This window comes from Canis aureus, chromosome 23 (genome assembly GCF_053574225.1).
Source record: "Canis aureus isolate CA01 chromosome 23, VMU_Caureus_v.1.0, whole genome shotgun sequence".
Lineage (NCBI taxonomy): Eukaryota > Metazoa > Chordata > Mammalia > Carnivora > Canidae > Canis > Canis aureus.
In genome coordinates, this window is record NC_135633.1 from 19,961,480 (window position 1) to 19,988,026 (window position 26,547).

Sequence of the window (26,547 nt, forward strand, 5' to 3'; positions counted from 1 at the left end):
TTGCTGTCTATGGAAAAAAGTGCCCCCACTCAGCTTCAAGATCAGCACTTTACTTTCCATAGTTGGTACAGATGAAAGGCTGGGTGAGGCGTTCCAGTTCCACTTGTGACACAGCTTTGCTTTTAAAAATTGCTCTTTCATCAAATCCTCTCTTAACACCAGGTCAGGTAAGACTAGGTGCTGTACTTCCACATCAGAGCACCGCAGCTACCTAGGCAGAGAATAATCCTTTTAGATGGCCCACTGGTCTGTGACCTGGGCGTAGCCCGCCTCTGAAAAACTGAGCAAACATCCCGGATACAGTGTCCTTCTGCTGCCCACAGGGAATCATGTCTGTTTTCTTCTTTTGAAACCAAAGTTCCTTAGTTGAGCTTGAGAAAACTTAACTACCAATGAGTAGCCATGGATGGGCAACAGACAGAAAAGGCTGGTCCATGGCGCCCAGGGCAACTTCCTTCACAGGAAAGGAAGTCATCCACTTACAGAGAGAACTCTCTCAGGGACCCACGTCCCAGGGCTGCTGTGTAAGCTCATTCTGGTTCCCCACAAGACAACAGCAAGGGCACCATGCACATACAGTGTTGTACAATACAGCTACTCCAGTTACTCAGCTTTTAGGGCCTGAAATGAAAGCCACTCTTGGTCCAGACAATCAAACAGCATCAGAGGGATGGAGATAAATGCATCTAATGTAAGAGTTAATGAAGGCAAGGAGAGGAAGGAGGGAAATGAAGAGAGATTCTGGCCTGAGCTGAAGTGCCCTGGAAGAGAGGATGCACTCTGTGAGCTTCAGCCTTAGTTCCTCTCACTCTAGCTCACAGTGCCCCACTCCTATCTCACGAGCAGGCTACTTCTAACCCAATCCAAAGAGCCAGAAGGACACGGGCTACCTAAAAACCACTTGTTCAGAAAGCGCAATAGTGTTCTTAGGAACTCAAAGAATAGCAAGGCATACTCTTAACTGTGGCTCTCAGCCAAGGAATGATTTGTTTCTTGCATGGAGTTTTTTTTTTTTCTGTGACTCTGGCAGTCCAGTGCAAGGGTTGAGTAAAGCCCCAGAATGTGGAATCCAGCCCATGTATTAAAGGAAGCAGGGGCATAAAATCATACAAAAAGAAGTCGACTATTAAACAGGAGACTCATCAAGAGGCCTCATCCATCTTCTCTTATAAAGACAAAGGCGCTATTTACTTATGTGAGAAAACAATGGAAACTTGTGGCACAGTCATGGGCAAGAAAGTGGGACATTTCAACACTAACACTTGCTTGGGGTGAAGCATGCCAAATAATTTTCTCGTTCCTGAAGCTTAAAGAGAAAACGTTCCTCACTTAGGACATCATCCCGGACTCCCAGTTCATGAGACAAGGAGATCTTATTTCTATCTGTGGTCTGTGCAGCATATCACAGCCAGCAATGAGCCACACAAAGGCTGAGCACTGAACCTCCAGGGAGATCATTGGGGATCAACAGTATTTCTTGACTTAATTCTGTACTTTGAAGTAGGACATTAGTGATCATCCGATAAATTTAATTAATGTAACCACAGGCAATGGGAAACAATCTTTCTTTTTCAGTAGAGAAATAGATTTCAAATAGGGAAAATCTGATATAAACTTTGAGCAGATGATTTTTCTTCACCACACAGGCCCATTTTGAAGATACTATCAAGGAAATGCTATTTAAGTCAGGCTCCATATATATCTCTCTACAAATCAAATAATTCCCTAACTTATCCTTTGTGAAAGTAGACTTTTATATTATATATATAGAATATATAAATGTCATATATTATTTATATATATAATATAATGGATGGTCTTAAAATAGGTAAATTTGTACTGGATAATTTGCGAGGCAATGGTTCATTTCCAATATTTATACACTGGAATATCAGGGGTGAAGGCCATTTTCTCACCTCATCTTTAACAGAAGACTATATATATATATAGAGAGAGAGAGAATATTCGAGAAAATGATTTCTCCAGGTAAGAAGAATCTCAAGTGGACATTTGGAAGCAGTGTGTCTTCCAGGAACCAGTAGTGGGTGAGACGTGGGAGACCCAGGGCCCTTAGGGAAAGCAAATGGCTCCACCAGAACTCCTTCCTCCAACCTTAATTGGTCAAATGCCAAAATACACGAACTTTCCAAAGTTAGGAGCTGTGCAACTTTGACGAGGGAGGCCTGCGGTGCGGTGCCCCCGCCGCGCCCCGCGCCCCGCGAGCCCACCGACCCGGGAGCGCCCGGCGGCGGCGGCGGCGAGTCGGGCGCCCAGGCCCAGGCCGCCTCCACGCAGGCGGCCCGCGGGGACCGGGTTCAGGCCCGGCTGCCGGGACCCGGAGCTCCGCGCCGCCGGCCCAGCGCCAGCCCCGCCCCGCCCTGCCCAGCGCAGACCGAGCAGGGACCGGCGCCCGGGGGCGGGGGCGAGGAGCGCCCCGGCGGATTCAGCCGCAGCCGGGCCGTCCCCAACTCCCAACTTCCCAGAGTTTCCTCCGGCCTCGTCCCCCTTCCCAGCGCCGCCGGAGCGGCCGCGGCCTCCCCTCGCCCGGAGCGCAGAGCCCGGGAAGTGCAGCGCGGAGCCCCGAGACCGAGCGCAGGTGGCGGGCGTGGTCCCACCCCCCCCCCCCCCCCGGGCTCGGCCTCGGTCCCCGCCCGGGTCCGGCATCAGGCCACGGCCGCCGCGTCCCGGTCCCCGTCTCTAGCCCCGCGCCCCCCCGCCCCGCCGAGTCCGCGTCGCTCTCCTGCCTCAGGCCCCGGAGCGGCCCCAAGTCCCGGCCCAGGGCCCTCCGGCGGCGGCGGCGGCGGCGGCACGCACCTGGGTCGCGGAGCCGGGGTCGGGCGCGGTCCCGCAGGTGGTAGATGAAATCCTGGCAGCTGTCGTGCTCCAGGGCCCCACGGGCGCAGAGCTCGGCCAGCAGCTGCAGCGCCTGGTGACAGAGCGCGTCCCTGGCCCCGGGCATCGCCCCCCCGCATCCTCGGACCGCGCCGGGCAGGCGGGCGCGGAGACGACCCTCCGCCTGCCAGCCCCGAGCCGCCGCCTCCGGGCCGTCCGCGCTCGCCGTCAGGGAGCCGCCGAGCCCCGGCGCGAGCCCCAGCCGCGGCCGGCCCGGCCTCCCACCGGTTGCATGCAGCGCGGCGGCGGCCGGTCGGTCGGGCTCTCCGGCTCTCCCGCCCGAGCGCTCCGTCCCTCCCCCGGCACCAGGGGAGGCGGCGCCGCACGGCCCCGCGCGCCTCTCGCCCGCCGCCCCGCCCGCCACTCGCGGCCGCCGGGGGCGGGGCCGGGTCAGGGGCGCGCGCCGCGGGCTGGGATCCCGGGGCCGGTCCCGCGCTGGGTGGGGGGCGCTCGCCGGCTCCTGCGGGAGCGCGGGACGCGGTGGGGACGCGGTGGGGACGCGGTGGGGACCGGCGCTCGGCGCGGCTGCGCCCGGGCGGGGGGTGGGCGCGTCGTCGGCGCCGCGGGGCTCGGTCCTCAGCTCGCCAGCCCTGCCCTCTCCCGCCCGCGCTGGGCGTCCGCGCCGAAGGTGCCATCGGGACCGCACCCGCGCGGTCTGGAGAACCGGGTCCTGGTTTCGAACTTGCGAAAGCGCCGTCTGGGCAAGAAACATGGGCCTAAGGGCTCTAGCCCCGCCCCCCACCCCGCTCCCAAATGCGGGTTCGAGGCCAAGATATGCCAACAAAGGAAGGATCTCCCACGTGCAGGACGTTTTCGATCCCCGCCGCGTTTTGGAGGGGGAGGCCCAAGCATTAGTACTGAGGTCACATGAATGGCTCCCGAGGACAGATGCCAGGACATAGATCCTGGCCGGCTTTCTAAGCAACTGATTAGAAATCGGGGGCTTGCCAACCTGTTCTCCCATATCCACCAACTTAGAGTATCACAGAATCAGAGCTTTTTTGGAAGGGAACTCTGGGCGCCTCTCATGAACTCCCCTCTTCAGCCTCCCAGGCAATAAGCCCAGAAATAACTCCGAAGTACTGAACTCTTGGGGGGGTGGGAGGGAGAAGAAGAGGGGTGCTGGGCTCTACGCCACGAGCCTTTTAAATACATTATCTCAATTCATTCCCTTGACAGCCCAGCAAGGTCTGTAACTGTTATCCTCATTTTAGCAACCTCAGACTCAGAAAGGCATCACTTGCCCGAGTTCATACTTGAGGAGGCATGGTATTATTACATAGTAATAATAATAATTATTATTATTATTAGCTTCAAGTAAAATTAGTGTCCTGGCCCTGCTATAAAACAATTAGAGTTGACTCTCCACAGCTGGCACTCTTAGCCATAGGTTGTGCTGTTGCTAGGGACACCTCATAGCAAATAATACTGTGCAGGAAGGTATTTCAGGATGCCAGAGTGTTCGCTGAACAGAGAGCTCTGAAATCCTGCTGTGAACGGTGCTAGGGCCTCAAGCATCTTATATTAGAACAGCAGAGAAAATGCAGAGTTATAAAGATAACTAGACAGTGAAAAGACAGGTTGACTCTCTGACCTAGGAAAACGAGGAAGGAGATGAAGCCAGCTGAAGGGGGGGAGCCTGTGGAGGAGGTAGTGCAGAGGCTGGTCCCTGAAAGGAGGGAACCATGTAATGGTGAAGGGGGAACCAGAGAGAGAGCAAGGGGCTAGGGCTAGTATAGTAATGGTGGGGAGGAGGTGTATGTTCAAGCATGTATAAATATACTACTGATGTGACCACCTCAGAGAGGAGCTGAAAGCGGGAGTCCAGTCAAAAAATTACATTGAGGGCAGCCTGGATGGCTCAGCGGTTTAGCGCTGCCTTCAGTCCAGGGTTTGATCCTGGAGATCCACGATCAAGTCCCACATCAGGCTCCCTGCATGGAGCCTGCTTCTCCCTCTGCCTGTGTCTCTGCCTCTCTCTCTCCGTCTCTGTCTCTCATGAATAAATAAATTTTAAAAACTTTTAAAAAAATTACTTTGATAAGCCGGTTAAGATACAATGAGGGCCTAGATCAGGCCAAAGGCACTTAGCAGATTGGCAAGAACATCTAAACTGGAAAAACATTTCAAGTATTAGTTGACAGGACTGCAATCAATGGGATGAGATAGAATGAAAGACATAGAAGTTTCACAAACTGACCTGGGTCATATGTGGTGAATAATGGAAAATGCTTAGAACTGGAAGCCTAGAGTTATGGAGAGAGGGGAGACTGGAAATCATCCATAGAAAGAGAAATTGAGTTGCCATATTGGATGGATTCCTCCAGGCAAGGAGAGCTGGAAAAATGGGAGAGAGCTTTGTCATTTAAAATGTGGTTCAGTAAGGAGGAGATTGAAAGGCAGCAGTGACAGAGAAAACACTGGACAGAGGGGAGTCGTGGGGGCCAAAGGAGGAAGAACATTTGATGGAGGAGTGATCTACAGCCATCAATTATCAACAGAGCCTACACAGACAAAAACTAAGAGGTGCCCTTTGGATGTAGCAGGCAGTATGACATATGCAATTTAGAATAGTTACTCTGGAACCAACCTTATGGAAGTTACTTAAAATTTTGTGCCTAGGGTTTCTCTTCAGATAATACTAATATATGCATTAGTGAATTGTTATAAAGATTACATAAAAGGACCTGGAACAGTGCTGTCACACAACACAGGCTCAGTCAATATATGTTGTTGTTGTTTTTTTTTATGGCTGTTATGTGTCTACTACAATGTATGAGATGCTAAACACACTTTCTTAATTTATTAGTGACAACATTCCTAAGCAGTAAGTGTTATTTCCTATTTCACAGGTGAAGAATGTGAAATCAGGTAGTTCAATAATTTTCCCAAGGACAAATTGGGAAAACCATCCCTCCCCCCAGACTGCCAAAACCATCCCTCCCATTCCACATATCCTTTTTCAATGTGATTTTACCACTCCTTCAATCAAGAAATTGAGTCTATTTCCCATCCCCCTTGAACTGGGCTAGCCTTGTGACTTATTTTAACCAAAAGAATATGGGAAAGTGATGTGATGTCAGAATGGTGGCTGGCAATGATGTGGAGAAAAAGGAACTCTTATGCACCACTGGTGGGAATGCAAATTGGTGCAACCATTATGGAAAACAAAATGAAGGTTCCTCAAAAAATTAAAATTAAAGGGGTGCCTGGGTGGCTCAGTCAGTTAAGTGTTCGACTCTTGGTTTCAGCTCAGGTTGTGACCTCACACATCATGAGATCTAGCCCCACAGACAACAGGCTCTGAGCTCAGTGGAGAGTCTGCTTAAAGATGCTTTCCCTCTGTCCTTCCCCCTAGTGTCTCTCTCTCTCTCCCCCTCTCTCTTTCTCCCTCCATCCCCGTCTTTTTCTGTAAAATAAATAAATAAATCTTGGGGCACCTGGGTGGTGCAGTTGGTTAAGCATCCAACTCTTGATTTCAGGTCAGGTCTGATCTCAGGATTGTGAAATCGAGCCCTTCCTCTGGTTCTGCACTCAGTGCAGTCTGCTTAGGCTCTTCTCTCCCTCTCCTTGTGTCCTTCCACTGCTCTCAAATAGATAAATAAAAGCTTTAAAAATAATTTTTTAAAAAACCTTTAAAAAATAGGGATGTCTGGGTGGCGCAGTCACTTGAATGTCTGACTCTTGGTTTCAGCTCAAGTTGTGATGTCAGGGTGACGTAGGGCTCTGTGCTCAGCATGGAGTCTGCTTGAGATTCTCTCTCCCTTTCTCTCTGTCTCTCCTGCTCATGCTCTCTTTCTCTCTCTCTCTCTCTAAAATAAATAAATAAATCTAAATAAATAAATAAGTAAAATCTTTAAAAAGAAATTAAAGTTGAACAACCATATGATCCAGCATCCAGCAATTGCACTTCTGGATATATACACGAAGGAAATGAAATCACTGTCTTAAAAAGATATCCGCAGCCTCATGTTCACTGCAGCATTATTCACAATAGCCAAGACATGGAAAGAACCTAAGTGTCCATCGATGGACAAATGGATAGAGAAAGAGAAAATGTGACACACACACAGGAATATTATTCAGCTTTAAAAAAGAAAGAAATCATGCTATCTCTAACAATATGGATAAACCTGGAAGGAATTATGCTAAGTGAAACAAGCCAGACTGAGAAAGACAAGTACCACATGGTATCATTTGCATGTGGAACCTATAAAACCAACCAGCCAACCAACCAAAATACTGATCTCACAGAAACAGAGTAGAAAGATGGGTGCTAGAGGTTGGGATTGGTGAAATGGGGAGATGTACAAGGATACAAACTCTCAGTTAAAAGACTCTAATCCATAGGATGGTGATGATGGTTAATAATATGGTATTGTGCACTTGAAATTTGATGAGAGTGGATCTTAAATATTCTGACCACACACACAAAAAAATGTTTTTAATAGAGTTAAAAATTTAAAAGGTGATGGATGTGTTAATTATCTTTATGTATACCAGATCATGTATACATTTACATTTTAAATATATACAATTTTATTTGTCAATTATTCCTCAATAAAAGTGGGGGAAATAATTTTTATATTTTATTTATTTATTTATTTTATATTTGCATTTTATTTCAATTCAATTTGCCAACATAGAGTATAAACATCCAGCTGGGGTGGGGGGGATAATTTTTTAAAAAATCCCGTAAGCGTTCCACGCTGCTCTTAGACCATATCCTTACTCCTGCTTTCAACACCCATATTCTGTTTCTTGGGAAGTGTTTTGGCACTCCTAATGGCAGAACTTCCTATTTGTTGGCATTTTGTTTGATTCAGTTCCTTGCCAGTTTGCCTCTAACAAAAGAAAATAAGATCCAACTGGCACTTGTTTTTAGTGAGCCCATGCTATTTCCCAGTGATTACCACCCCTATAAAATACTCCCAGACCTCCTGCTTAATTAATCCTGATAGGAATTCATCCTCACTCTTGTAGAGCTTGCACTCCCTATAATTCACCTGGACGAGGAGACGAGAAGTGAGCTCATGTTCTGTGACAAGCATTCTCTCATCCTGGGCATCACCCTCCTTTTAAGTCTGTGAGCTTAGTTCTTCCCTATTTGGAGTGAACTTTTTTTTTTGAGAGATAAAATGAAAGCAGATTTTGGATTGAGGGGCCCCACTTTGCCCATGTGTCCGTTAATCATTACACCAAATAGGTTATTCAGGAATGTTCAAAATCTTTATTTTTCCTTCCTGAGCTGTGCAGTTCCTTCTCAGTTTTATGATTGCTGGTTACAGAGTTATAGCTACAATTTCTTTGACTTAAAAAAAAAGTAGAGATTTATTAACTTTAGTATTTAAAAGATACACCATAAAAGGAGTATATTAAAAGGAACAGAAGGCAATGTTCCGGGTCAGAGGGCCTGGCACTCCTCTGCGGTCTCTTTTTAGTAGACACTCATTCTACATTTGTTCATCTTTTCAGAATGAGGACAGGGGAGAGAGCAGGGGTCAGATTTCTGCTGACCGATAAAAACCTACACCTAGGTACCTTCTGCCACCAAGTAATTTTTTAATAACACTTTTTGCGTCCCTGGAGCTGCCTTTCAAAGTGGCTGATGTCCTCACCCTTGACAGGTCTAGGGAACTGCTGGAGTCACTCTGGATGCTGCAAAGAGAAAAGAGGATGATGGAGTCCAATACTGGCTGGACCATGTCACAGTGGTCATGAAATATCCAACCAGCTAAAGAGGTGACAGAAGAAAAGATTCCAAATAGCCAGTACCATTTCTTGTCTTCCACATCAAACTTCCATTTATCCTCAGTGTTAAAAATAGGTTGACTTGCATTCAAGTGCCTGCTTATTAAGAAAAGGGGTCAATGTGCAGATTTATGAGCAAGAATGTAAGCATTAAGCACTTAAGGAAGAATTTCAACAATGCCTTTCTTGATCTTTTGCTTGGCGATAAATGGTTTGGACAAAAATTTCTAGTCATACGGGGAGAGAGAGAGAGAGAGAGAGAAGGAGAGAAGGAAGGAGGAGGGAGGGAGGGAGAGAATTCATGTCATTGCCTCTCTAGCCTTATTCAGAAGACCATAAGACTGTATATTTTCCTCAGCCCTCACTCTATCCAAAGAACCAAGCTTCAGGTTGTCTACTGAAAAGTTCAGTATTTAATCACATTTAATCAACCAATTAATCATATGTCTACTAAGTGCTCACTAAATGCAAGGGGTTTTTGTTACAACTTCTGACATGAATATTAAATTTCCATACTTAAGCTTTCTTCTTGTATCTTTTGTAATTTAAAACTTCATCCTCTTAGTACTGCTTATACTTTGAGTTATCCCTATGGCAAATTTTCCTGCCTTTCTTTGCCTCCTCTAACCTACCTGCTCTTCATCCTCTTCTCTCTCATTTTGTTTCCATAAATCCATTATGCAAAGCTTTTGTCAGGAAGCAAAGTAGAATTTGGGATGCCAGGGGTCTATTTCAAAACTTTATTAGGATTATTATATTACTTTTTACTATAGATTTTCTAGCTTACGCTATGCACCAGACACTCTAAAAAGTATTCTAAATATATTGCTCATATAATCTTCAGAATGACCACATGAGCAGGGTATTGTTATTAAGTATCCCTGCTATTCAACTGAGAAGACATAGGCACAGAATTCAAGTAGCCAGCCCAAGGTCACAAAGCTAGTCAGTGGTCATGATGGGCTGTGTGATCCTCAGCTCTGCCTTGAACACTGTCCTCCTCTGCAGGTGGATATGCTGGGTTCAGGTGAGAGCAGAGCCCACATCCCAAAGCTGAACGAACCCAAAGGCCAAAAGAGCAGAAACTGGCATCATGCCATTACCAACTCTGGTAGTTGCAATCAGAGCTACACCTTGATTTTGTTTTCTGCAAGTGAAAATGGGCAGGATCTGATCAATGTACATTTATGTCCTGTGGGGTCTTTCCAGACTGCCTTAAGTGTTCGTTTATAGTGGACATTTATTGAACAATTGCCTCATGCCATATACTGTAATGCTGTGCTTCACATGCTTGGCTTAACTGAATCACAACCTTTTGAAATACTTGTTATCATCCTGACTTTAGAGACAGCAACACTAAAACTTTGAGGTCTAAGTTACCTGCCTAAGGTGGCGCAGTTAGCAAAGGATGAAACACAAATTCGAACTCATGTTGGGGAGACTCCAAAAACCAAAATCTAACTATCACACAATATGTTTCCCCATGAATTTGTTATCAGAACTGTCTTACAGGAGTTTTCAAGTTTTATGTATATTCTTGGCGACTCTTATGATCCCCTTGGACAACTGCAGGAAAACCAAATCCACACTGTAAAATGAATTACATGTAGCTTACTAAAGAACTGATTAAAGCCCAAGTGACTTTATGATAAACTACCAGTAGAACACTGTAATCTTCTATTATTTTGTCAACCCACTCCCACCTGACCTAAAAATCTGCAGTCCCACTGGAGTCTGGATCCGCTCCACTGAATTTCTCCTGGCCTGCATTTTCTTCCTATTTTTCTTCTGCCTTTCATGTCAGCATTAGAATCACTTTTTCATCCACAGAAACTTCAACTTTTCTATCTGTAACTTATGAAAGTTCAGATTTTGCATAAAGAGTTTCCACTAACCTTTCAGCTCAGGTCATGATCTCAGGGGTCATGAGTAAGCTTCGAGTCAGGCTCCATGCTCAGCCTACAGTCTGCTTGAGATTTTCTCTCTCCCTCTGCCTCTCCCCAGCATTCTGTCTCAAATAAATAAATAAATCTTTATGAGTTTCCACAAACCAGATATAAGTTCTCCTCCTATTCAGGAACTGTAAAATAATTGCTATCCTCTACCACACAAATACTTTTTATCTCCTTGTACACGAGTAGTACTTTACTATTTCTCCATTACCTTATTTCTCTCATTTTCATGATGGTCTCTAAAATATGTGCTGTGTGTGTGTGTGTGTGTGTGTGTGTTAAATAATCTCTACCATCTTGTTAGCAAAAGAGAACTCTTTTCAGGGCGTGGCCTGTAGAGGAAGTAATTGACTCTGTTGCAGTACAAAGCAGCTTCCCTAGATACATATGGATGTAGTAAATAAGCTATTTCTTTTTTCTTTTGAACCATGTTATTCCCTCTGGAAGAGTATTTGTTTCTGAAAAAGGTTAGAATTCTTCAGGTTTGTCAGGGCACAACAGTGAGCCAGGGTGAGGGCTTACTTCACATTTCTTGAAGAGTCTTTTGAGATCAGACATCTTCTGTGAGGGTACAATGTATTGAAAGGAAGAGAAACTCATCAAGTTCAGATAATGAAGGTTTTGTGCAAAATCTGAACCTTAATGAACTGTAGATGGCTGCCTGACTTTGAGGGTTTAATTAGAAGAAGAAGGGTACCTTTTAAACTATACCTTTAACTCTCATTGATTAAAATAAAAGTACATGCCTTAATTTTCTTTTAGATCTAAAAAAAAAGGGGTCATTATATATTGGTTGTCTTATTTGAAATCGTTCTATTTTAAGCAACATAATGTTATTTGTGAACTACTTTAAGGATACGGACTCAATAAACTAGCAGAGGTGGTCTTGTTCATTTTTTGTTTTAAAATGCTTGGCATATTAAAAGATAAATTCTTTTTTGTTTGTTTGTTTGTTTTATTTCGTTTTTTATAAATTTATTTTTTATTGGTATTCAGTTTGTCAACATATAGAATAACACCCAGTGCTCATCCCATCAAGATACATTCAAAGCTTGTTTTGTGAGCTGTTTTTTGTTTGTTTGTTTTTTATTTTTGTGTTTGCCTTTTAAGATGCCATTTTGGAGAAAAATGGCTTGCATATATTATTCAAGAAAGAAAAACTAGACAAGTTTTTTTAAAGTGTTTTTCACCCTCAATTACATTCTTAATCTCCTTTGACTTCCAGTAGTTTTTAGGCTCAATTCAGGGGTGAAACTCTCTTAAAGTAAAGTGAATCTGTTCTATAGAACTTCAAACACAGATGAAAGTTAAAATGCAAACGATGGCTGTTGCCTTTGAACACAGACCTTCAGTGATAGAGTGGGGGAGTGTGAGAGGAATTAGGGCTGGATAGGCCTAATACCTGGGTATTCTCAAGACATGGCAGCTGGTTACCCCAAAGCGAGTCATCCAAGAGAGAGACAGAGCCCAAGATATAAGCCACAGTCTTTTATGACCTAATTTTTGAAGTTATATACAATCACTTCTGTCACATTCTATTAGTTACACAAAATAAACCCTGGTACTGAGTGTGGGGGACTACCAGAGGTGTGACGAACGGGATGGGGGATCACTGGAGGCCATCTTGGAGGCCGGTTACCACAACAGGAAATTGTCTAAACACAAGAAGAGTGTGCAAAAGGAGCTCGATGATCAGAAAACATGAAAAATGTTCATTAAAAAAAAACAAAAAACAGAAAAAAGAAAAATGTTCATAAGTGCAGTGCTTTCCAATCTTTTTCACATTGTGGCAGACATGGAAAATGATGCTATTTATTCAGTAATCTCAGATTAATGGATGAGTTTGTTTGTAGACAGACCAATTCTGTGGCTTTGGTCAGCTCAGTCCTCTCCTGGTTACACTAAAGACTAAAGGAATCAATATCTTTTACACCTATAACCTGTTTATGTGCTAAAACATTTTTCTCCCTTCTTCCAGTCTTTCCTCCTACAATCCTTCCTCCTCAGAGCAGCTATAGTGATCTTTTAATTCATTTTATTTCATGAGTTTAAATCACTTCGATTCATTACTTAAACCCCAAATGGCTTCCAAGTGCAGTGGACATTAACAATCCAAACTCCTTTATTTGATCCATAGTGTCTAGCATGTGTCTGACACCATCTTGTACTATTCTCCCCCTTGCTGGGTTTCTGTAAGTCACATTGTTTTCTTTCTGTCCCCAAATACAATCCATTTGTTCGTAGTTCAGTGATGTTTCACTTGCTCTTTCCTCTTTCTGAGACATATGTCCTCAGTTGGCTCCTTCCTTTTCTTAACATTTTAGCTTAAACATCACCTTCTTAGAGAGGCCTTCCGTGTTGATCCTATTTAAATGCCTCACTTCATATTAATCTATTTCCTTCATATCACTTATCACTATCAGAAACAATCTTACTAATTCTACCAAATTACAAATATTTATTGAACACCTACTATGTACCAGAAACTGTTTCATATGCCAAATTTGCTTGTTTTTCCCCTATTCCCACCCCTCATTACTCATGGGGTAGGACCTTGTCTGTCATACTGAGAATCCAGCATCCAAGACAGGGCCTGATTCTCATGAAATATCCAGTACATATTTGTTAATTAAAGAAAGTTGGATGATGGCAAGCAGCATTCAAATTCTGATGGGCCAGGGTACTCATGACAGCATGGGTCATTAGTTTGGAACACATAAGAACCAGTGTCATATGTTGAAGAGTCGCAGTCTGGATCTGGGTATATGCAGGACATGGGGTAAGACTGTGGAGAACCAGAAGCAAGATGGGAGGAACTGGTTCATGGAAACAAAGTAAAGCTTCCCCCACCATGGCCATCTCTATCACTGTCAGTTTTGTCACTACAGACCAAAGCAAGCAAAATACAAGCACAGCTATTGAATCGTGTCCCCCCAAATTCATGCCAACCTGGAACCTCTAGAATGTGACCTTATTTAGATACAAGGTACTTGTGGATGTAGTCAGTTAAAGATCTAGAGATGAAATCACTCTGTATTTAGGGGTGACTCTTTCTAAGAATAGGAGAGGACACAGAGAAGATGACAGAGATAGAGATGGGGGTGATGCAGCTACAGGCCAAGGAATGTCAAGGAATTGCCAGGAGCCGCCAGAAGCTAGGAAAAGGCAAGGGAAGATTCCTCCTAGAGCCTCCAGGAGTCTGGCCCCACCCAACACTTTGATTTTGGACTTCCAACCTCCAAAATTATGAGAGAATAAATTTCTGTTGTTTTAAGTCAGCAAGGTTATGGCAATTGGTTACAGAAGCCTTGGAAAAATAATACAACAGCTTTGCTGTTATTTTTTCTGGGCATAAAGTATGTGTTCAATAATTCAGCCAGGCAAATTTGTAGCCAACAACTTGCCCAGTGTTTGGCATGATGACTTAAAAAATTCTTATTGAAATAAATGTTTGATGATAGGGTAACCTGGTATAATTTCAGAAAACCCCCAAGAGAAATATATCAAAACCTTTCAATGATTCTGTCTGTGAATATGAAGAATCAAAAGCACCCTGAGGATCTTGACCTTTTCCTGCTAGCTGAAATAAAAACGCATTACCTTTGTCCATATAATTATACAAGACCTGAGGTCAAAATGGATAAGGAAACAGAAGGACTTGGAAATATGTCTGTAGTTTTTATGCCAAGTTTGAAGTATTTTTAACTTGAATCTGTATCTTAGATTTAATTCTTTACTACCTGTGTTGCTTCCTTGTGTAACCAATGGAGCCCTACGCCAATAGCAAACTACCTGGACTAGGCCAGATCACTTTAGGCTGATGAATTGAGCACCTTCTGGATAATTATGATGGTATTAGTCACTGTGAGGTTTGAAAATGTATAAGACCAGCTCTTACCTTATGGGACCTCCCAGTTCTGGAGAAAAAACAGTGGTACCTAGGTAAAACACAGAACCATGCTAAAGTTACTATTGTTGTTGTTTATGTGGAATTACAAAACAATTAAGAGGGATGGAGAGAGTCATTCTATTAAGAAGCATTTGTCTATTATCTGGTTGTGTGGCCATAAGTAAATGGCTTTCTGGATATTGGGATCCCATTGTCAAAATGAACACATTTGACAAAACCAGGTCCTTTTAAGCACTGACAGCATAACCTTGACCTTGGATTGTCTCTTTCATGTGTATTGGTTTCACCTCCCCTGTTAGACAATTATGGAGTAGGACTGATGTCACAGTCATCCCTGGGGCACTGCCTGGCCCACAGTAGGTATCGACTAAATGCATGCTAATGCACTGAAACTCATCTTTCTCTCCTATTCTAACATCTCAGAATTTCTTACCTGAGGTAGGGGCTCATATCTCTTGTTGTCAGTCTTTGGGCCTCCATTTCCTATTCTTTGTAGGAAATTCAATTCACTGTGAAGCTTTAGATAAAGATGACTATGGTAAAGTGGCCATTCTCAGGGGTGTGGTTTTTGGTTTTTTTAGAGTATTAAAAAACAGTAAGCGAGCAAGCTTGGCTTTCTCTACTGAATAGATAATGTTCTGTCTGTTAGAAGAACTGTTGTCTGGAAACTTCTTTTTTCTGTAGACATTTGTTTTCAGTTTATGACCTGCTCTGTTCCCAGAGGGGCAAGAGCATAAATCATCTGGTTTTCAAAAGAAAGAACCATAAAATAAAAAACAAAGGCCCCCAAAGCTGACTTTTTTCCCAGTTTAAACCATACTTGTCTGAGTGAATATGTATGAGGTAAGGCCCAGCAGGGCTAAAGCATAAGCAGGTCCAAGTCTGGGCCTCCAGAGACTATCCCATGAGTGTTAATATTAATCTGTTATTTTCAGGGAACACAAAACAGCCTTATGTCACGCCACTTATACTGTTTCTGGGTCAAGATGACTCCTGAGGCAAAAGGAACTCTGTACTGGGCAAGCTTAAAGTTTCTCTTCTTGTCCACTAACACCCCTCCCCTCCCCCATCATCTGCTGTTCTATTACAAAACTAATGGCCAACAGAAAGCGGACCCATTTGTGGAGCTGTTGCTGTTCTAAGCACTTTGCAAGCATTGACTTACTGAATCCTCAAAATAATGCTATCAGATAGGTGCTATTATTATCTCCATCTTGTAAGGAACCTGAAGCCTTGACAGATTAAGTCACTTGCCCAAGGTGACACAGCCAGTAAGTAGGAAAGCTGGGGTTCAAATCCAACCAGTCTGTCTAGAGACTGTTTTATTAACGGCAACACCACACCTTCTGACTAACCAGGCCCCTTAGAGCCAGGTTCTAGAAATGGACATGTAATGTTAATATTAAATAAAATCACAATTTAAAATAGAACAGAACTTTGGCAACTATATATTTAGATATTGATTGATTTTTAGGATGATAACAAGGCAAATACAAGAATAAGAAACACTAGGAATTTGTTGTAACAACCTATGACTGTAATTTTTTGAAATATACTGATAATTGTAAGGAGGCTGTAGTGTTTTCTCTGTCTCTACTCTTTTATACAATCAGCCTGATATCTCTGGATACAGTATTCCCCCACCTGTCTATATTATGCCCTTAGCTAGGTTGAATCCTGGGAATTCAATTCTCTAAAAGCTTCCAGAAAGAGAGGTATTAATGTGGACACTGTTGTGTATGGCTTGAGTGGGAGAGAGGTCCAAGGAGAGTGGCTCTTCTGTAGCCTTTGGTGGGTAAAGTCCCTGGGCCTCTTGGATTCTCCTCACTTAATGCCCTCGCTACACTCTGATGATTGGCTTTACTTGGAATCTACTAGACTTCTGAATAGTATTCCTATGTAACTTTCTGTGTTTTCAGGATATGATTGCTGGGAAAGAAGGGAAGACAAGTCAGGGTTGCCTTGCTAGGCTCCCCCTGAGTCTTTGAGTTGTCTCTTCTAAAACAGATTTACATACATATCTCAAAAATCAAGTGGAATCATGAAAACAGATGCTTTGGTATAATATCCTGTGGCATGCTGCTTTTATACAATGATGCATCCTTAAACATATCATTGCATTTCCTATACTCTGGCTCTATTAAACATTTAATTCCATTCAGAATCCCAAATCAGAGTCTTCACCCAAATTTATCAACTATCTGATATACACTTGATTATTTCTCCCACTGAATTAATTATATCTTATTGCATAACAAATTACAAATAAAACTTAGGAACTTGAAGCAACAAACATTCATTTTCTAATAGTCTCTGTAGGTCGGGAATCTGGGTGCAATTTAGCTGGCTCAAGGCTTCTTAGGAGGTTGTAGTCAAGCCACAGGGCCATGGCTATGGTCTCATCCGAGGATCTGATGGGGAGAATCTCTCTCCATGCTCACGCATGTGGTTGTGTGCATACTTCAGTTCCTTGCAGGCTGTCGAACTGGGAGCCTGAGTTTCTTGCTAACTAGTGGCTGGAAACCTTCTTCAGTTCTTTGACATGTGGATGTCTCCAGTAGGAAGCTCACAATACAGTAGCTGGCATTTCTCAGGGTGAGTAAGATAGGATGTCCAAGATGAAATCTGTAATCTTTTTGTAATTTTATCTTAAAAGAGATATCCTATCACTGCTGCTGTATTTTATTTGCTAGAAGTGAATCACTAAATCTAACCCATAATCAAGGGGAGGGACTTCCACAAAGGCATGAATATCAGGAGGTGGGGATCATTGAGGTCCATCTTAGAGGCCACCCACCACACCCCTTACAGCAGGGTCATTCTGACTGGGAATTATTTATACTCAAGCATTTACAATCTAGTACTTCCCAAATTCTCCATCTTTCAAGTCTTATCCTATTATCCAAATAAGATGGTTCAAGCATCCATCCTATTACTGTACAAAGTACACCTACCTCTACCACTGGTATTGTCCTTTGGATTTCCAGGGAGGGCTTGTGTTCTGACATTACATTCCATCCTGAATCCCACTGCTTCATCACAGCCTGCTCCTGAAAGACTTTCTTTGTTTTTGGGTCTGTGTAGACTCTTTTCCTCTTCCTCCATACCTACCAAGTACCACAAACATTAGGTTATTTTAGATAACAGATTTCTACTGAAAGTTTAGAAATATTAGAAGGTAATAGTAGTCAATCAAGGAAATGCCTCCAAATTTAATAACAGACATCATTGTTCCTAGAAATATATTAGCCATTCTCCATTCTTAAAAATTTCTCACTGGCTGGAATGCTCTGAACTAGCTTAACCTCCTGACATGACATGTTCCTGGAGCTCTTCACCACCTCCAACTCTGTCATACATCTCATATTTCTTTGTAATCTTCTAGAGACTCAAAATTTCTTCTTAGTCTGTTTACTTTGGGACCCTTGTGCTAGGTTGGGACCATCTTAATTCATCTCTGAGATTTTAGTAATGTTGACTTTTCAACAGGAAGGGGATGAAACATTTATCTGTCGTTTGGGGCAGCTTCATGGCTCCTATGTAAAATTTTCCACTTTCTACACTCAAAGATCAGTTATGTCTACATACTTGAGACACTCAGAAAAGGCAGCCTTGACAAATATACAAAAGTCCCTCTTGTCTCTTTTCCCTAGGATGGCAAGTGCTTACTCTTCTAATATTTACAAAATCGAGTAGCGGCAGTAGGCCAAGAATATCTGTTTCAATGTGAATCTCTGTGTCCATCTATACAAAGAAGAATTTGGCAGCTTCTATTGCTAAAATATTTTTAAAGTTTTTCTCTTCCAGGTACCTTGTTACAAGAATATGATCTTATTTTAGAAAGCAGAAACTCTATAATCTTATAAATATATAGAAGCAAACCTAGAAGAAAGTCAGAGTAGTTAGAGTAGTTATAGCTGAGGAGTGAGGTTATTTTGGAGGAATTCTATGAGAGAAGGAATAAGTAGTGAGAGAGATTTTCATTTTATATAACACATATGTCTGTATATTCTTAAAGAATCAAATGTATTCTTTTTGTCATTCTCTTTAAAATTCAAGAATGAAGTATTCTGGCATGAAACAAAAAGAAAAGTTGGAAGATGAAGAAACTAAAGCCAGCTTTATAATACTCTTCAGCAATGCTAAGTATCAGGAAATAATGAAACAATATAGTACAATTTTGAAGAGAAAAAAGTATATGAGAAGAATTTTTTTCTTCAGCTATTTTTCTATTCCTGATAGCAACAGGAAGAAATCCTCAGATAATCAAAACTTCAGCAAATACACCATGCTCATATTCATATGGAAAAAAATTGTGCACAATATATATACTTCTATGTCTTATTCCAGCTAAACTAAAAAAAAAAGGATGTGTAATTTGTAGTATAAATGAAGAAGAAAGTAAAGATCAATACAAGAGAGAATTCACTAATCTATTCGGGAAGTATTAAATTCAAATACCATTAAATACCAATTGTGTGTTAGGAATGCTTCTAAGGTCTTAAATGCATCATCAACAAATAAAACAAAGTCTTATGGAGCTTTCATTCTAATTATATAATATGCCAGGTGGTCCCATTATTTTTTTTTTTTTTAAAGGAGAGACGCCTGGCAAAAGGCATCTAGAATATGGGGAAGGGGGTAGCCAGGTTATAATTTCCATAATATTTTAGAAGATGTAAAAATCTGAAATAAGTCAATGAAAATAATATAGTACTAAATTAGAAGAATAATCTGCCCAGAATATTATGCAGACTTCTTTCTTAGAATACAAGTTTATTTAGGGGCTCCTAAGTGGTTGGTTAAGCCTCTGCCTTTGGCTCAGGTTGTAACCTTGAGGTCCTGGAATCAAGCCCTGTGTTGGGCTCCCTGCTCAGGAGGGAGTCAGCTTCTCTTTCTGCCCTCGCCACTGCTTGTGCGCTCTTCTCTCTCTCTCTCTCTCTCTCTCAAATAAAAAGTAAAATCTTTTTAAAAAGTTCACTTATAATAGCAAATTTATTAGTATTGCCCATCAGTAATAGGCCAAAGGAGAAGAGCAACATGATCATTCCCACAGATGCCCTAATATGCCATAAAATTGTGTATCAATTCCTGAGAAAAGTCTTAGAAAATAAGCAAGGGAGAAAATTTCCTTAACATTACAATGATATAAAAATCTAGAGGCAACATTCTGAATGCTTAAACAACAGAAATATTTCCTTTCAAATTCAGGAACAACAATAAAAAGTTCTAATGTCATTTTACTTAACAATACTTTTTAATTTGCAAAACAATAAAAGAGTTAAAGGGAAACATGGTATTGCTGTTAAAATAAAGGAAAAATATTTTACAAATTACTGCTTTGTTGATCTAGAAAGACTCAAGAAATTTTAAAAATTATTCAAACTAATTAGAGAAGTTAGGAAGATGTCCAGATGCAAATATAACAGGTGTTTCTTTTCACCAGCAATAGTCTACTTAAAATTATAATGGTGAAACTATTTTATTCTATGTCATTTAAAATAATAAAGCACATTTTCAAAAAACACTAATAAGAAATCTCTGAAGGGGTGCCTGGGTGGCTTAGTTTAAGTGCCTGACTGTTGATCTTAGCTCAAGCCTTGATCTCAGGATCATGAGTTCAAGCCTTGTGTTGGGAGAAAGAAAGAAAGAAAGAAAGAAAGAAAGAAAGAAAGAAAGAAAGAAAGAAAGAAAGAAAGGAAGGAAGGAAGGAAGGAAGGAAGGAAGGAAGGAAGGAAGGAAAGAAGGAAGGAGTGAAAAACAATTTAGAAAATTGTATGTCATCTCTATGAAGAAAATTAGAAAACAGAGAGATATAATAGGAGAATAAATGGAGAGATATACCATGTTCTTGAATGGGAATACTAAATATTATAAAGGTGATTATTTAATTCTTCTGAAATAGTTGAAAGGTTTAATCTGATTCCAATAAAAATCTTTTAAAAGAATTCTTCCGATTTTTCCTCGACAAAGAGATAATACAGCTCATTTTAAAAGTATATAGTTTTGAATAGTAAAGTTTCAAAAAGATGAAATAATATAAGATGGAAAGAGTAATGAAGAGAGATTTGTCTTATGAGATAATAAAGCCTACAATAAACTTTCAGTTATCAAGATCCTGTGTCTCTAGGGCAAGAATTGACAGTTTGATCAATGGAGCAATATAGATTCTAGAAACCAAAGTTCTTCTATATAAGAATTTAAAATATAGTTAAGTGCCCATCGTAAATCAGTATGCAAAAGGAGAAATATTCAGTAAATGATGCTGGGAAAATAAAGCTAGATTGAAATGACTTAGTATTGTGCTTAAAATTAAGACAAAATAAAACTAAACAAAAGTCAACCAAACTAAACAAGAATAAACCATAAATGAGTATTTTATAGACTCCAGAAAGGGAAAATGTTTTCCAAGAATGAATGACATAGAAGAAATCACAAGGGGAAAAACAGTAGATTTAATTACTTAAAAATCTAAAATGTGTTTCTTATCAATTACCATAAAATAAAGTTAATAGAAATCTAACAACTTGGAAAATTATTTATAGACAGCCTAAGTCTTCTTAAAATATTTTAGAATATATTTTACTGTCAATATATTACTGTCAAATCAAGTGGAAAGACCAAAAGTGACAAAGGAACAGAGGAAAGCTCAGAAGAGATAAAACAAGTAACAAAATGGCACTAAATACATATCTACCAATAATTACTCTGAATGTAAATGGACTAAATGCTCCAATCAAAAGAGGGTGCCATAATGGAAAAAAAACAAAAAACAAAAAACAAAAAAATCAAGACTGCTCCCCCATATGTTGCCTATGAGAGACTCATTTTAAACCCAAAGCCCTGGGTGGCGCAGGGGTTTAGCGCCTGCCTTTGGCCCAGGGCACGATCCTGGAGACTCGGGATCGAATCCCACGTCGGGCTCCCGGTGCATGGAGCCTGCTTCTCCCTCTGCCTGTGTCTCTGCCTCTCTCTCTCTCTCTCACTGTGTGCCTATCATAAATCAAATAAAAAATAAAAATAAAAAAATAAACCTAAAGCTACCTGCAGACTGAAAGTGAAGTAGTGGAGAAACATTTATCATGCAAACGGACATCAAAAGAAAGCTGGAATAACAATCCTCATAACAAACAAACAAACTAGACTTTAAATCAAGGACTGTAATAAGAGATGAAGAAGGACAAAATATCATAAAAAAGGGGACAATCCAAAAAGAAGATCTAACAATTATAAATATTTATGCACCCAACATGGGAGCACCCAGATATATAAAATACTTTATAACAAACATAAAAGACTTCATTGGTATTAATACAATAATAGTAGGGGAGTCTAACACACCGCTTATATCAATGGGCAGATAATCTAAACAGAAAATCAACAAGGAAACAATGGCTTTGAATGACACGCTCAGACCAGATGGCCTTAACAGATATATTGAGAATATTCCATCTTAAAACAGCAGAATATCTATACTTCTCACATGGGTGAGAAGTGCACATGGGACATTCTCCAGAATAGATTACATCATGGGTCACAAATCAGGCTGAAAAATCAGGTACAAAAAGATTGAGATTATACCATGCATCTGTTCTGATCAGAATACTAAACCTTGAAGTCAACCAAAAGAAAAAAAAATTGAAAAGATCACAAATACATGGAGGTTAAACAACATGCTACTAAATAATTAATGGGTCAAACCAGGAAATCAAAGAAGAAATTTAAAAAATATATGGAAACCAATGAAAATGAAAACACAATGGTCCAAAACCTTTGGGATGCAGCAAAAGTGGTCCTAACAGGGAAGGACATAGCAATACAGGCTTCTCGTTAGAAACAAGAAAAATCTCAAATAAATAACTTAACCTTACACCTAAAGGAACTGGAAAAAGAACAACAAACGAAGCTTAACACCACCAAAAAGGAAGGAAATAATAAAGATTAGGGGATAAATAAATGATATAGAAACTTAAAAATCAATAGAACAGATCAATGAATCCAGGAGCTGGTTCTTTGGAAAAAAAAATCAATTAAATTGATAAACTTCTGACCAGACTTATCAAAAAGAGAAAGAATCCAAACAAATAAGATCACAAATGAGAGAGGATAAATAACAACCAACCAAAGCAAAAAATAATAATAATAATTATAAGAGAATACTATGAAAAACTATGTGCCAACAGATTGGATAACCTGGGAGAAATGGAATAAATCCTAGAAACATAAACTACCAAAATTGAAACAATAAGAAGTAGAAAACTTGAACAGACTGATAATCTGCAAAGAAATTGAATCACTAACTGAAAACCTCCCAAAAAACAAAAGTCCAGGACCTAATGGCCTCACAGGTGAATACTACCAAACACTGAAAGAAGAGTTTATTCCAAAAAATAGAAGAGGAAGGAATATTCCAAATTCATTCTATGAAGCCAGCATTACCCTGATACCAAAACTAGATAAAGACCCCACTGAAAAAGAGAACTATAGGCTACTATCCCTGATGAACATGGATGCAAAAATTCTCAATAAAATACTAACATACCAAATTCAACAGTACATTAAAATAATTATTCACCATGATCAATTGGGCTTTATTCCTGGGCTGCAAGGGTGGTTCAATATTCACAAATCAATCAACATGATGTACCACATTAATAAAAGAAAGGATAAGAACCATACAATCCTTTCAACAGATGAAAAGCATTTGACAAAGTACAACATCCATGCATGATAAAAATCGTCGTGTTGGGAGAACTGGACAGTAATATGCACAAGAATGAAACTGGACCACTTTTTTTATACCATACACAAAAATAAATTCAAAATGAATGAAAGACCTAAATATGAGACAGAATCATCAAAATGTTAGAGGAAAACATAGGCAATAACCTCTTTATCATGGGCCACAGCAACTTCCTACTAGATATGATTCCTAAGGCAAGGGAAACAAGAGCAAAAATGAACTACTGGGACCTGTCAAAATAAAAATCTTTTACACAACAAAGGAAACAATCAACAAAACTAAAGGCAGGGGCTCCTGGGTGGCTCAGTCAGTTAAACGTCTGCCTTCTGCTCAAGTCATGGTATCGGGGTCCTGGGATCGAGCCCTATGTCAGGGCTCAGGAGGGAATCTGCTTTCCTTCTTTCTCTGCCCCTCCTCACCCACCCTGTACTGTCTACCCAGCATGTACTCTCTCTCTCAAATAAATAAATAAAATCTTAAAAGAAAAACAACTAAAAGGCAACCTATGGAATGGGAGAAGATATTTGCAAATGACATATCTAATAAAGGGTTAGTATCCAAAATATATAAAGAACTTATAAAACTGAACACCCCAAAACCAAATAATCCAATTTAAAAATTGGAAGAAGATATGAATAGACGTTTTTCCAAAGAAGATATACAGATGGTCCACAGGCACATGAAAAGATGCACAACATCACCCATCATCAGGGAAATACAAATAAAAACTACAATGACATATCACCTCACACCTATTAGAATGGCTAAAATTAATGCAATAAATAACAGGTGTTGGTGGAGATGTGGAGAAAGGAGAGCCCTCTAAGATTGTTGGTGGGAATGCAAACTGGTTCAGTCACTATTGAAAAGAGGATGGAGGTGCCTCAAAAAGTTAAAAATAGAACTACCTTACAACCCAGCAATTGCACTACTAGGTATTTATTCAAAGAATACAAAAATACTAATTTGAAGGGATATTTGCTCCCCAATGTTTATGGCAGCATTATCTACAATAGCCAAATTATGGAAACAGCCCAAATGTCCATCGAGTAATGAATGGATTAAGATGTGGTATACATATACAATGGAATATTACCCAGACATAAAAAGAATGAAATCTTGCCATTTGCAACAACGTGGATGGAGCTAGAAAGTAGTATGCTAAGTCAGTCAGTCAGACAGGGACAAATACCATATGATTTCACTCATATGTGGAATGTAAGAAACAAAATAGATGAACAAGATGGGGAGGAGAGAGAGCCAAACCAGGAAACAGACTCCTAACTGTAAAACAAACTGATGGTCACCAGAGGGGAGGTGTGTGTGTGTGTGTGTGGGGGGGGGTGGATGGGTTAAACAGATGATAGGGATTAAGGAGTGCATTTGTCCTGATGAGCACCAGGTGTTGTATGGAAGTGTTGCAACACTATACTGCACACCTGAAACTAATACTACACTGTACATTAACTAAATGGATTTAAATAAAAACTTAAAAAGTAAAATAAAATTACTGTCAACTCAAAAAGAACACTGCCACTTCATGAGCTTCTAATGAATAAAGGACATGGACAGATAATTTATCAAACAGGCAGAAGCAGCAAACAATGTGAAAAAAATATGATCTTTTAGTTATGAAAAAATGTTGGTTAAAATAACAATGAAGCAATGTTTTCCCGATTCCAAATTTGAAAAAGCTTTTAAAAAGCTGTAATGCTCAGCGTTACTAAGGGTTATCCTAGCATTTAAATCCTGTCTGGAAAATTCTTTTGAGAAAGTATGCCAAAGTAGTTATATATTAATATCCTTTGACTTAAGTAACCTTATTAATTGGAGTTCATGTTATTAAAATAGCTGCTATTTTAAAAGTTTAATTATCTAACAATAGAAAAGAATCATTAAATGTTGAAAGATTAATAATATTTCAGCAATTATAAATCAAATTCTTAAAGAAATTTATGACCTTCAAAAACATTCACAAGGCAAATAAAAACTAGAATGAAAACCTGTTTATATACCATGACCATAAATCTGTGTATATCTATGCACATGCATATACAAACAACAACACATGTCAGATTCAGAGCTCAGCAGGAAGTGGGATGGGTGGTACATGGCAGATGCAGTCTGGTTTTTGGATCAGGATTTGCTTTTCACTTAGCTTCTTTTCTTTTTTTAAAGATTTTATTTATTTATTCATGAGAGACACACAGAGAGAGGCAGAGACATAGGCAGAGGGAGAAGCAGGCTCCCTGTGGAAACCGAACGTGAGACTTGATTCCAGGATCCAGGGATCATGCCCTGAGTGGAAGGCAGATGCTGAACTGCTGAGCCACCCAGGCACCCCTCACTTCCAGGCTCTGTTATCTTCTACATAGAAAATATGTCAAAGAGCAGGAGCAGTGACATACCTGAGAATGTCCCAGTGGGAGGAAAAGCGAAATCATATTTATTCCTCAGGAATACGGAAGTGCCCTGGAGTAAGCAGACATTCTTCTGTAACAACATTAACAGTAATACTTTAAATTCCAGCACAGTGTTTATATATTTGAAATGAAGTCTGTTTTCTGTGTTATATTTTCTCTCTGGAAATTGCAAGGAGGTAGTCTTTTTTCTTTTAAAGAGTTTATTTATTTATTCATAAGAGACACAGAGAGAGGCAGAGACATAGGCAGAAGGCAATGCAGGCTCCCTGCAGGGAGCCCAATGTGGGACTCGATCCCAAGACCCTGGCATCATGCTCTGAACTGAAGGCAGATGCTCAACTGCTCAGGTACCCAGGTGACCTGCAAGAAGGTGGTCTTAAAAGAAATAAATTAAAAGTAGGCAGCCGAGGGACACCTGGGTGGCTCAGTGGTTGAGTGTCTGCCTTCAGCTCAGGGTGTGATCCCAGAGTCCTGGGATCGAGTCCTGAATCTGGCTCCCCATGGGAGCCTGTTTCTCCCTCTGCCTATGTCTCTCTGCCTTTCTCTGTATCTCTCATGCATAAATAAATAAAATCTTTTTTAAAGCAGCCAAAAAATAAAAACAAATACTAATACATGCGCAGACATAAAAATGTTACAGGAAAATATTCAAAACCAAATTTTATCTTTATGGGTGGATTCTGAATGTGTTTTCTTTTAGTCTCTTTATTTTTGGTAATTTTGAAAATACTGAGAATATATATTTTTATACTAAAGAATTTGAAGGAAAAGGATAAAGAGATACTTCTAGAACTAGGAGACATTGATCCATACACTCATTTAACAAATATTTACCAAGGGTCTGTTGATGCCAGTCACTGTGCCAGGTGCTCAGTG

At 40.6% G+C, this 26,547-nt stretch overlaps 2 protein-coding genes across 4 annotated transcripts in view; both read right to left on the reverse strand.

The window, feature by feature from the left end:
• Window positions 1-3,111, reverse strand: part of SYT9 (synaptotagmin 9) — a 191,589-nt gene extending 188,478 nt beyond the window's left edge. Inside the window, exon 1 of one of the 2 annotated variants that reach the window (XR_013362115.1) lies at window positions 2,815-3,111. Coding sequence is in view for 1 of the 2 variants with exons in the window: in XM_077866640.1 (XP_077722766.1) it covers window positions 2,815-2,959 (145 nt within the window). In the remaining variant the exon portion in view is untranslated. The remainder of the gene's footprint in view (window positions 1-2,814) is intronic. The other variant, XM_077866640.1, reaches the window with a different exon arrangement.
• LOC144294738 (uncharacterized) overlaps window positions 35-26,547 on the reverse strand; it is a 148,837-nt gene continuing 122,324 nt past the window's right edge. Inside the window, exons 6-10 of one of the 2 annotated variants that reach the window (XM_077866643.1) lie at window positions 25,657-25,741; window positions 17,460-17,612; window positions 14,494-14,533; window positions 10,539-10,651; window positions 35-211 (exon numbers count right to left, since the gene is read on the reverse strand). In XM_077866643.1, coding sequence (XP_077722769.1) covers window positions 10,603-10,651; window positions 14,494-14,533; window positions 17,460-17,612; window positions 25,657-25,741 — 327 coding nt within the window. In that variant the 3' untranslated portion in view covers window positions 35-211; window positions 10,539-10,602. Of the gene's footprint in view, window positions 212-7,561; window positions 8,551-10,538; window positions 10,652-14,493; window positions 14,534-17,459; window positions 17,613-25,656; window positions 25,742-26,547 lie in introns of those variants that run through there. The other variant, XM_077866642.1, reaches the window with a different exon arrangement.